Source organism: Ambystoma mexicanum, chromosome 2p, assembly GCF_040938575.1.
Source record: "Ambystoma mexicanum isolate Mex_15411 chromosome 2p, UKY_AmexF1_1, whole genome shotgun sequence".
NCBI classification, from domain to species: Eukaryota; Metazoa; Chordata; class Amphibia; order Caudata; family Ambystomatidae; genus Ambystoma; species Ambystoma mexicanum.
In genome coordinates, this window is record NC_090923.1 from 782,309,178 (window position 1) to 782,322,539 (window position 13,362).

General features: G+C 45.7%; 1 protein-coding gene across 1 annotated transcript in view; it reads right to left on the reverse strand.

Annotated features, from left to right (window-relative positions):
- LOC138566788 (cytochrome P450 2F2-like) overlaps positions 1 to 13,362 on the reverse strand; it is an 807,149-nt gene that overhangs the window by 68,924 nt on the left and 724,863 nt on the right. Inside the window, exon 7 of the mRNA XM_069644442.1 lies at positions 230 to 371. Coding sequence (XP_069500543.1) covers positions 230 to 371 — 142 coding nt within the window. The remainder of the gene's footprint in view (positions 1 to 229; positions 372 to 13,362) is intronic.

A 13,362-nucleotide genomic window follows, 5' to 3' on the forward strand; every position in this document is an offset into this window, starting at 1 on the left:
TGCACTGTTTATTCTGTTGTAGTATATTGTATTCCTGTTTGTGTTGTACTGTAGCTCCCCTCATTCAGTCATTCAGCTTTTTGAATTAGCTCACTCTTCTACTTTAGACTAATTAATATGGCCATTGTGTGTTTCTGACTCATATACCCATTCATTCATGTCTTCAGCATTCCAACACATTTACATGTAAAAGTAATTAATAATTTCTATAAATAATCGTTTTGTTTACCTTGAACATCAGGGTTTTTCATCAAATACAAGAAGCAAAACCTGAGGGTCGTGCTGACAGATTCTGTCCCTGCGAATGTGAGGGTAATTGAAGACATTGCTAAGCTTTTCCAGTTGAAAAACGAAGATGGATTATCTTTCTCCTGAAATCAATGATACAACAGGTAAAGTAATTTCACACAAAACGTTTGATCATCTTATCAGAAGATCCCTCACATGCAGACCCTCATTCCTTAGAATCATACCTGCCAACTTACCCTCTGTCATGCGTGACACCACAAGCCAGTGCTCGTTTTTCCCACGACATGCTAGGACCCCTAGGCCCATACTTTCAAAGGGAAAACAAACCTTTAATTTACAAAGCATGCAATGGGGAATAACTGGACTGGCCTCCAGTGTCAAGCATGACACAGAGCAACTTTACAGCTATGCACAATGCTTTCAGGCTGTAACTGTATGTCAGCTGTTCAATTTAACAACACTTTTTGAGCAATTAGAAGCCCTGTCTAAAAAGCCTGGCCTTATTTATTAAAGACACAGAACATGTCATTTGGCAGCTAGAATCTACCACTTGGGAGCCAAACTACATTATGGTCACACTAGATGTAACATCACTCTATGCCAGCATTCAACACTCAATGGGAATTCAAAGAACTGAATATTTCCTCAAATATAGATCAATCTCGTACCAAACTCAAAATCAAATGCTCATATCAATTTGGAATTTACATTAAACAACAATATCTTCTGTTTCAAGGACCAGATTTACCAACAGCGACAAGGAACAGCGATGGGCATCAAATTTGCTCTCACTATACTAACCTCTTGGGGTTCTTCGAAATTGAATATGCATGATAACAGAAAGTATTAATTGAAAACAATAATAAAGTGTTTTGGGGACGCTATATTAATGACATCCTCATAATTTGGGATGGTGACACAGCGTCCCTACTCAAATATGTCATGCTTCTTGAATTTAGAACTCTATGTGGTGAACAATACCATTGAAGCCACTTTGTATACAAAACCGATAGCTGGCAAGTGCATCCTACATGCTAGTAGCAACTACCCAAATCCACCCAAATCACATCATAAGAAATATCCCATATGATTAAAAGAAATTGTACCAACAATCTGGAATTCTTAACACATGGGGAAAACACAATGGAAAAATTCAGGCAAAGAGGATACTATGAGAAAGTTCTGAAAACAACTCTCACCAAAGCCAACATGAAGGAAAGAATGGATCTACTTACCAACAGAGCAAAATATTGAACAAAAGAACCAAATCGTAAATTAAAAGTAATTACCACCTATAGCTTGGATGTACATTACATACGAAAAATGTTGAATAAACACTGAAACATCCTTAACGAGACCAAGATTTAATCAAATATCTGGATGAGGAACCAGCAGTAACACTCTGAAAGGCACCAACAATCAAGAACCAAATCACACCACTATTTTACACCAATACAAAAACCTAAAATATTACAAGCTATGTGGAACCTTAAACCAATTCAAGGCAACCAAAAATGTGGCAGGTGTAAAATATGTCCTCAAATGTTGAATCGGAAAGACAATATTCTGTTACCAAATGGAAAAACAAAGAAGATCATGCAATTCATTAACTGCAACACTAAATGTATGGAATACAATGCCTGTGCAATAAACTTTACATGGGCAGCACAATACATCCCTTAAAGCTAAGACTAATGAAACACCTGAGAGCTATTAAAAAAACAGATCCAAAATACTGTAGGGTGTCCTGACCCATGTTTAAGCTACCCTGCTACAACATTTGGTGCTGTGGGCTTAGGAAATTCAAGATGGCGGAAAACCCACATGTGCGCCGAAATCCAGGAAAGCTGCGCAGTTGTGCGCACACCAAAATGGTTACCTAACTTGCCACCCACCAGGGTAAAGAAAGGTCTTTGTTAACAAAATCCACTTTTACTGATGTCAAAAAGTTGCTGAAATCGTGACTCATTGGACCACTTTAAAGATTCAACCCTTTTTGTGGGGTTCCACATAACCATCTTACTGTAAGGAGCCCCATCAAAACAATGTTAAGCAAGGATTTACTACCATGTAAGAACCATTCCTGTTTAGAATGCATTAATCCAAGAAAATCCCAAAAATGGGTGCAGTACCAGTACTCACCACTATTCAAAAGCCGGCGTTTTAAAACCCACTGTGTGTTTTTCTGAAGGCAAGCAAAATGCCTATTTCAAACCTTGCAACATGTGCAAAATATTCACTGAACACCAGCAGACATTTGGCAGAATGGAGTTTTGTGTGCCTACAAAATCTGGGGAATGAAGAGCCCAAAAACAATGCTTATAACAAAAATGCTATGGAGTCAGCAGCTTAAGCCTAACTGCAACTGGATTTAAAACCACCAAAATCGAAAATGTTAAATTAAATGAGTGACCTATGTTTGGTGTCACATGCCTTTGTAACTGTTGAAATGTCATAGTTTTGCACTTAGAATCAGCATTCTAGCTGCATGTGTAAAATTACAAGTTATTTTAAAAGCAACAAAAAGTTAGCTGAAGGTCTGGCTTAAGGAACTTGATTTTGCCTAGCAACGGATCCCATCAGGAGTGAAACTTGAGTCACAACTATGTTCCCAGGCCAATGTTCCTTTTGCTGCCCACACTAAGGATATGCCATGTATCTGATAATTGAATTTCCTGTGCTCTGCCAGAGAGTGAACAAAGCCCTCTCCACTCAGGCAAAGGTTTTTATTACAGACGTCGTAAAAAGTGGCTTCCTCCTGGAGAAGCTGGGAGGGGCACTGCCTGTGAGAAGCAAGCTGGCTTGGCAGAAACTGGAAAGACTGGTTTCTGTACCATGTGACCTGAAAAGACACACCCCTGCAGCAAGGATATGGTTTTATAAAAAGGGGGATAATTCATAGTGCGGACATGTGAAAATTTTATAAATGATACCATAATTCTTGTGATTTTTCTGCCCACAGTTTAAGACGTGGTAGGAACCGGTGGTATGTTCAGGGGGGTTTTAGCGGAAAAGTGGATATTACTCTAAATGTGTGCATGTTAAAAATCTGAAACTTCATCAGTTAATGTCCCTACCCCCTGCACACATGTATGTAAAGTTGGGTCCATGTCGGAAATTGAAAAAGCAGTTAAAAAGTCAATTATGTACACTCTTTGAATGCAAGCTCCGAGAATGAGCAGATTTGGACATAGACATGGCTAAATTCAGCCACACCATGTATATGTAATTTCAAACAACTGTGTAACTCTGAAGTATGGATTTTGATCATATATATATTTGGGTGCACAGATGATAAGGGAGGTTGTTTCAAGAGATCATAAAATGACATCAATCTGACTCACAGTTCAGTTTGCCAATCAAGCGGAGGAATGGAAGCCTGACCAATGACGAATGAGAGGGGCAAGTCTAGTGATGCAACACACACACCCATTCTCAAGAAACAGATAAAAGCAGAGAGTCAGGACACATAGAGACATTCAATTTCATCTGCCGCTGGAAGCCCTGCCGGAAAAATCCATACTTACCTCCATCAAACTCCAGAAAGCCAAACTAGAGACTTCAATCTATCCAGAGCAGAGACCAGACCAGAGAGAAAGCAGTGCTGTGCCTAGCAGAGACCAGACCAGAGAGAAAGCAGTGCTGTGCCTAGCAGAGACCAGACCAGAGAGAAAGCAGTGCTGTGCCTAGCCGAGACCAGACCAGGCGCTGTGAGCAGAATCCGGAAAGACCTGACCAGACTGAAGATCGTGACCAAGTCGCTTTCCTGTTCAAAATCTCTTGTGAGTACTTAGCAAAACTCAGAACACATCTCTTAGTTTAAATTCATCTAATTCAATCTATTTAACCTAAGTAGAACTGCCTCCTATCTGTCACCTGTCATTTCTAGTAAAATTTGTCATTTTGAAAAAGTGTGCGTTTAAAATTTACAAAACCAAAAACGACCTTTACTAAATTACTCATATCTCCGCAACCGTTTGGGCTAGAGACTTGCAATAACTTTCATTTGGAAGCTGAGATCCCAGGCTTTCCTAGGACCCCAAAACGGTAGAGATTGTCCTTGCGGTTCCTTTGTAATAGCGCTCGCCGCATACGCGAATTTTGCCGCGATTTGCAATTTCTTCACATGTAAAAAAACTGCTGCTGCCTGATTTCATTTGCCAGAAATTCGTTTAACCTGCTAACTATCCCTGCATCATTGCTAGTGTGAGCCTGGACTAATATTAACTAGATACCACTCATCCTGAACCTCTAAAAGGGAATTAAGAGCGTTTCCAGCATATTTCTCATTCATTGCTAGCACCTATCAAAGCATTTGCCTGTGTTTTCAAACTTCTGTTTAAGCTTGCTGGATTGAACTGAATTACAGTTGATTGCATTTCTGAGAACTGTGTGTTTTCCTTCCATTTCCTTGCCTTGCATCAAGGGGGGGAGGGGAGTAGCCAGAGAAAAGTGATTACATTGTTTGGTTGAAATCATATTGCGTATTTTCTGTACTGCATTCATTGAATATTGCATCCACCTGAGCCTACATAAAGCATCCTCTACCACATTATACTTTTGTTCCTATTTACCAGTGTGCTACCTTATCCATTTCATGTCAACTCATTAGTGATTAAAGAAGTGTGCTAGTGCCAGATTCTCCGTTGTTAATATTTACCATATCAGATTAAGTGTGATATTCAATTATTAATTTATTAAAAAGTGTGATATATATTTTAATTTATCAAATAAACCTTTTAAACTTGCAAAACAGAATTACTTCTTGGCTCAGTGGGGTCAGGGGGATTCCAAGAGAGGGGTGTTATACAAGGGTAGTCATCCAGAACGCATGAACTGGACCTAAAGATATATCAATAAGGGTTTTCATTCAGTATTCTAGACTAGGCGTTAACTTGGCTGTAGTGCTGAATTGAATCCTCTTACAAAGTGGGGGCTCGAGCCGAGACGTTGGGTTAGATTTACCAGTTGTGCAGCTTAATACAGTGTGCTAACTGACGGGATACATACACCCGGTCGGATCACCACGCTGCATTACGCTGTGAAGCATTCCTCAAAAGGGACACTCCAAGAAAAGTTCTGTTCTGCAAAAATAAAATACTAACTTCTGTAAGTCAGGACAGAGACCAATCTCTAGAATGACGACCTTAGTAGACATGAAAATAGCCAGAGAGCACCTCTTGCATAAGCTATTTGTGAGAGGTGAATGGACCGAACAGGGCCAGGATGTGTGGTTGCAGGCCATCACACAACAGGTCACTGAAACAGGGTCAGATATATATAGAGATCAGGGTCCCTTACATGTGGCCCTGAGTGAACTATATATGGCTCCTAAAGCCAAAGAGGAACACAATAAGATCGCCAGGATAGCAGCATACCTGTACCTATATATGGGAGACATGCAGGATAGATGTGCTGAAAGCCAAAATCTGGCAAATAGGCAACAGATGGCATTACAGAAGGTCCAATCTGATCTGGACTCTTCTGAGCAGAGGCTGCAGAGGAGCCAGGAGTCAGAAAATGACAGCAGACTGTACATTACTAAAATAAAGGAGGATATGGATGTGCTGCAAAAGGAAAAGTCAGAACAGGATACTAGATTTCTGGCCCTGCAGAAGGAGCACCAAGACAGTTTGGACTCCTTACTGCAGAGCCAGAAAAAGCTGGAGCAACAGATCAATTTCAACAGGGCATGCACAGAGCAGGTAGCCACCCTGCAAATCCAACTAGACAGAGAGAAAGAGGAGAGCAATAAACTGATCCTGAAAGACCTGGATACCCAGGCAGAGTTTGATCAGGAGCGCCAGAAAGCTGGTGCCTTCCAAAGGCAAAGGGACGACCTGGCGGCACAAATGCAGGCTCTTAGTCAGGAAAGAGACGCCTTAGGCCAGGAAGTCTGCCATTTAAAAAGGAAAATGGAAGAAAATCACCTGGCCCACCAGGGACTGGGTGACCTCCAAAAAGAAAACCAGAACTTGCTAGAGCACACCAGGAGGGTGGAGGATGCTCTAGCAAGAAAGGAGCAGGCCAATAGGGACACAGCTCAGGAGGTAACCCTCCTGCAGCAAAGACTGGCCCAGTTCTCCAGGACCAACCAGGAAGCACAGAGGGAAAATGAGGCCCTCTGTCAACACAATGATAGGCTCCAACAGCAGGTAGCGATGCAGGAGAGACTGATAGAGTCGAGTAAGGCCTTAACTGAGGAACTGAAGGCACAAATGCAGGCTCTTGCATTGCAACAGGGAGCAGGGGCGGATAGAGATGAGGTTCGCTGGGAAATGGAAACTCCGGAGCATAACCTCAGGAGCCCTAGTACCAGAGGCCCTCATACCTCTCAGTCCCTGGACTCTGCCACCCCCATGTCCCCTGGCGCACATGAGCACAGGGCCACAGGGATGGCAGATTACTATCCAGCCAGAAGCATGGGGCTCATAGGCCAGTACCATCCAGGAATGGAGGGGTGGGCATCCGGGTATGGGCACCCAAGTACAATACAGTTCAGTGGGGAACCCCAGGAGAGTAGGCCCATTAAGGGCATCCTGAAAACCTCTGCCCAGTTAGGTCAGTGGAGGGGGTACCCATCAAATCCTGACAGCAAGGAGGAATCTGAAGACTCCTCTGAACTGCGCAGGACACAGGAGACCAGGTCCCCACATTCTGCCAGCCATTCCCAGGCTCGCAGAATCCGGGAAAACCTGGAAGAACAGACGGGAACCTCTGGGAGCAGTGCCTCTGAGTCCGACGAAGAATGGACAAGGGTTACCCGAACCAAAAAGGCCAATAAGGCAAAAAGGGCCTTGCTCAAGGACCCCTTAAAGCAGATTAAGGCGATCAGGAGCGTCATCACGCCTTACCATAAGAACGCTAAGTATTCTGTTTGGGAGCACTTAGAGTTGTTTGAACAAATGATGGAGACTTTCCATTTGAAGGACAGCCAAAGCTGCATTCAATATGTAAAGTGGACCTTCTCCCCGGAATACTCCAGTTTCTTTGCGGGGCTGGAGGACCAAAGTCATTTAAGATGGTCCACCTATAAGGCGGCCATCCTGAAACATTTTTCTGTTCACAGAAATCCTCAAGAGGCTCGCAAGGCAGCCTACAATTTGCAATGTGGGGAGGATCAGGCCCCACAAGAATTTGTGCAGGAGTTAAAGCGGGCTTTTGCAGAGACCACAAGAAGGGTGCGCACGGATAGCCGTGAATTTATAAACACGTTTTTCCATGCCTTGCCCAAATATATCATGACCCAGCTCGTGAGGGATTTTCACGAGAAAAGATCTTTAGACTGGGTCATTGAACAGGCTACCCGCATCTATGAGGTGCAGAAGCCCATAGAAAATAAAAGCAATGCCCAGAAAAACCCCAAAGCCAACAGCACCCCTGCTGCTGCCAAGGTGGCAGAGGTAAAGGTCACCCCCGTTTTGGATTTGTAGATGGGGGGGCCTAAAAACCTACCTGCACCTAATAATGCTAGGCCCAGAAGGTCCTCGGGCCAGTCGCAGACAGGGAGCCAGGGAGGCAGCCCCACAAATGGGGTCCCTCGCTCTCCTGACTATGTAAGTCCTCGCTACAAAGGTAACAGACCCATCCTGGGTTATGTGTGGACTCCTCCAGCCCAAGGGGGGGGATCCAGCCAAGCACCTAACCCAGGGAACTTCCCTCCAAACTTCCCACAGGAGGGCAGAAATTTACCAAACCCTGGGCAGAACTTTTTCCCCAGATATCCACCCGACTTCCAACCCCAAAATCATCCATCCTTCTTTCCTCAATTCCCTGAGCCCAGACCACTGAATCCGGGAGAGGGGAGGCCAAGGGTGGAGGGGTACCAAAATCTTCCCAACCAGGGGTACTACCAGAGGAGGGACAGCTACCCTTCCCGGGATCAGCCCAGGGGAGAAAACAGGGCCCCGTATCAGCCTGAGCGGGTTTCCCAGTTAGAGCGCCAGGTTCAAAACATGGCGCGGGATATGGGTCATATACTGAGGGCACAGCAGAACCCTCAGATCAGCATGCCGGCGCAGAACGCACCCAACTCTGGACCTGGTGCTCCAGAACAATGACGGGGGCAGCACCCCGATAAATCACCGGTTCCCAGGGAGGAGGCACAAAGGGAAGGGGGGTGTAAAGCCTTGGAGGAAGCTTCCTTCCTCACTTGTAAACAGCCCCTGGAAACCCAGGAACCGGAAACAAAATCTCTTGCCCCTGAAAGTCTGCCTCCTAAGGAGCAGAGGGGGGGTAGGAGAAACAAAAGACCCAAACAGACTCAGTTTGAGGAGGAGGTACAGATCTTCCAATTTGAGGGAGAGGGATCCTCAGAGGATCCTGGGAAAAGGATCTTCTCCTTCAGAGAGGGGGGAACTCCTCCCAAAGAAAAATGGGTCCCTAGGGATGCAAATCCAGACTGGGGAGATGTGGAGACTGAGCTACCGCCGCCCACCATCTCATCCCAGAACCAACAGCAAGAAAATCCCCTGGTTCAAACCCATCCTGGCGACTGCCTCCAAAAAGGGGGGGGCGGCCCAGAAACGGAGCCAGGGGAACCCACAATGGCTCTGATCTCCAGTTGCAAATTTTTTCTTTCAGATTCCCAAGACTCTCCACAGAATTCTGCCCAAATCTCTTCGCTAGCAATGTCCAAAACCAGAAAGTTAGCCCACCAGTTGTCCAAAAATGCACATTACCTGTGCCCCCTTGAGGAGAAGGAGGGAAGATATTATGCCCCGGTACAAGTACAGGGGCAGGGTACAATCTCGGCACTGGTGGACACTGGATCTCAAGCTACCCTTCTGTCTAGAAGGGCCTTTGATGAACTGAATGCAGGAAGGGGAGAGAATTACCAAATTCCTCTCACCTCTCTTCCTGGACAACTGCAGAACTTTGACGGGAAGGAAATTCCTGTCGAGGGGACGGCAGACTTGGACATTAAAATTGGGCGACACAAGCTGAAACACCCGGTCATAGTTGTGACCCCAGAGGGCACCCCTTGTTTACTAGGGAATGACCTCCTGAGAAGGTTGTCACCCCTAATAGATTGCGTAAACAAGGTCCTCTGGACCCAGACTAGCCGACCAATAAAATTAAAACAGAGTGTCAACCATGTTAGTTTAAACGGCACCTGCCACATGGTTGAACAAAAATCTGACCAAGTAGAATTTCACTTCCAGAACAACCAGATTCCAGACGTGACAGTAATAGCAGTAGGACAACAGACTGGTGATGGGGGGTCCTCTCTATTTCTGAAAATCAACCTTCCTTCCAGTCTAAAGTGGTATTCCACGCTGGAAGGAAACACTCTGAAATTCTATACTAATCCACAATCAGAAACTCCCACTCCTATAGTCCAGAAAGATGTGAAATCAGCTCAAAGCCTGGCTGATATTCAGCAAATTGGAGAGCAGTTGTTCATCCCTGTTCAGTTAAATGATGGGAAGGACTCTGTTCTCGCTCGAGTGTGTGTGAACAACGGTAAGAGCTTCATCAGCGAAGCCATGTTTCGCCAACTTCCAAAAGATCCAGCCATTCCCACCTTCAAACTGATAGACAAATGGGAAATGGACCTGGAAGCACCTAATTCCAAACTTCTCCTGCCAAGCAGGTGTATGCTCAAAATCTCCATTGGCAACAAGAGCATAGTCCACAATTGTTGGGTCGTGCGAGACGTCCCTGCCGCCTTTTACTTAGGCAGTGACATTCTCAATCGCTTTGCCATTAGTTTGGACCTAATAAACTTCAAAGCTTGGTCCCGATTAGCGGATAATCCCATGGGCTTTGATGATCCAGAAAAAGCATTTAGGTCAGCTCAATTGCTACCTTATGCAGTTGAAATTCAGGTTAAAGAGGAAGTCACCATCCCAGAAAGGACCCGACAATTCTCCCTGGAAGTGAAAGTTAAAAGGGGACAAGAGTTGAAAAACCCTGATGCTTACATACATCTAAATGCTTCTCTCCAACAGCAAGGGTTGGGGGTAAACCCAACACCATTAGTCAACATAGAACATGACACCATTCTAATAGAGGTGGATAACAGCAACTTAAAGAGTATTACTCTAGCCGCAGGCACCATTATTGGAATGGCGGTTGATGACCGACATTTCTCCATTGATCTTGTAAATGAACTGTTAGGACCAATCCCCAAGGACTGTTTTGACAGTGACAGTGATGACAATACAACACCAGACAGGATTTTTACCCGGCATGGGGGGAACTTCCTGGTGTACACTTCCTGCCCTTATGGTAAGGAAGATGTGACGTGTGACTTCAGGAGGGATGAGGTGATTTTCCAGGTCCATGAGGGCTGCCTTTCCCACCTGAAGCCTCCAGTCCAAATCAGCACTCTGACCAGGGACTTCTCCACCCAGCTGGAGGAGGCCGCTGAAATAGCCAAACCAGAAGTCTTTCCAGGCTTCAGGCAGATGGTGGAAGAGAGAGTCAACCTAGCTGATGCCTGTGTGACTCTGGAACAAAAGCAAAAGTTGAAACAAGTTTTCTTGGATTTCCAAGACCTCTTTGCGGTAGACTCATATGACTGTGGTCGCACCGACATCCACACCACAACAATCCCCACGGACCCTGGCATGACTCCTGTGTTTGTGAAGCAATATCGCTTGCCTCTCGCATCAATGGAGTCCCTTACTGAAATAATTAAGAACCTTGAGTCCCGGGGAATAATCCGTCCCATCCACAGCACCTTCAATAATCCGGTGCTGGGAATATTAAAGCCAAACGGCCAGTGGAGACTCTGCGCCGACCTTAGGGAGCTCAACAAACGGGTCCATACTTCCCGATGGCCTCTGCCCTACATTGACCAAGGGCTGGCCCAGATCCAGGGGTCACAGGTATTCACTGCAATAGACCTGACCAATGGATACTGGACTGTGCCTGTCAGTAGGGAGGACCAATACAAGCTGGCTTTTACCTTTGGGGGCCAGCAGTACACATGGACCCGGACTCCCTTCGGATACCTCAACTCCGGCAATGAATTCAACATTTTTCTACACAAGGCCATGCCTGACTTGGGTGCAAGGGGTAACTTGGCTTATGTAGATGATGTCCTCATCAAAAGTTCATCTGTGGAGGAACACATAGCGGAGATCCGTTATGTTCTGACACAGTTGAGGGCCGCCGGAGCAAAACTTTCCTTTCAGAAAGCACAGTGGTGTAGAACCCGTGTTAATTTCTTGGGGCATGAGATTACTCCTCAGGGTCTCTGTCCCCAGGAAAAGAAAGTAGAAGCACTTCAGAAACTGAAAGACCCCACAACTCTGCGGGAACTAAGGAGCCTCCTTGGACTGACTAATTACAGCAGAAAGTTCATTGAGGGCTACGCAGAGATCACCAGACCCCTGATTCATCTCCTGAAGGGGGGGGTCAAGTGGGAATGGGGTCCAGAACAAGCCGAGGCAGTAAAACAACTCAAAAGAAGCCTCTCACAAGCGCCTTGCCTAGCTTACCCTGTCAGAAACAAGGAGTTCTTCCTGGAGACGGGGTTCTCTGATACGTGCTTGACGGCAGTATTATACCAAAAGCATGACAAGGTCAATAAAGTAATCTCCTATGCGAGCAAAACTTTATCCTCTGTGGAGGAAAAATTCAACGATTGTGAGAAGGCACTCCTGGCAACGGTGTGGGCATTGAAGAATTACCGCCCGTTTATCCAGGGGGAACACATCATAGTGGAGACTCCACACCAGCCTCTGCAATATCTCCAAAGTGACAGAATCCGGGCCGGAAATGTGAGTAATTCCCGAATTACTTCCTGGATTCTGTCAATGCAAGGCTTTCCTGTGGAGGTCAGATATGGCCAAAACAAGAAGAGTCCCCTCGCGCAAGGTCTGGCTGACTTGCATGATTGTACCAGAGAAAACTGTCTCGAGGACGAAAGTCTAAAAATCAAGGACAACATGGAGGCATACCTTAATTCCCCCCACAAAGTCTTTGAAGAGGACAAGTGTGAGGGAATGCCCACTGTCTATGTGGATGGATGCTCTTACCATGTTGACAACAACGGGGAGAAAGAACTGGTGGCCGGCGTAGGGAATGCATGGGTGAATGAGTCCCCAGAACCCTCCGCTGGATACAAAATTGGTCCCCGAAGTAGTCAGGTGGCAGAATTGATGGCTGTGCATCAGGCCATCCTCACTGCTGTCCAGCATCAACTCCACGAACTGGTCATAATCACAGATTCGGATTATGTACGGAACGGGTTCGTGGAGCACCTGGTTAATTGGAAAACCAGAGGCATGTTATGTGCTAACAACAAACCCTTGAAACATGGGAAGTTGATCCAAAACATTGATAATCTGGTCACCTCGAATGAGATGACCATCTATTGGAAAAAGATCAAGGGTCATTCCAAAGTAGAGGGACCAGACAAAACTGAAAACGACTTAGCTGATCAGCTGGCCAAAACCGGGGCCATCAAAGGGGATCTAATTGAGATTGAGTCCCTGTTGGGTGAAATCCAGGTCACTGCCATCACTAGGTCCCAGACAAATGCTCACAACGACCTTTCAATTGCACAATGGAGTAAGGAGACCCCTGATGCTGATTTGATTACCGCTCAGAAGGGGGATCCAATAATTGGTAAATTTTACCAGCACCTTGAGGACCCTGAGAACTTTCCCCTGACGGATACCGATTACACTGGGAAAGAGGACCTAAGAGTGTTGATGAAATGTCCAAAAATGTTCAGAATCCAAGACGGTTTGCTGGTAAGGAAATCCAAAGCTGGCCACGATCAGTGGGTGGTTCCTACCTCATTCCGAAGCCTGATGTTAAGTCACGCCCATGATGCGGCCACTGCCGGTCATAGGGGGTTTCACACAACATTGGAAATCTTAAGAGAGGTTGCATACTGGCCACACATGGGGCAGGACCTCGACCAATATTTGAAGGGTTGTCTTGTGTGTGCACAATTTCAGCCGACATCCCTCACACACCGGGCACCTTTACAAAAGAGGGGAATGACACTGCCATGGTCAGATTTACAAATCGACTTTGTAGGCCCTGTGATTCGCTCGGCTAGGGGGAATAAGTACATGTTGACTGTGACATGCTTGTTTACCAAGTGGGTGGAATGTCTCCCAGCCCCAAATTGCAAGGCAGAAACTGCAG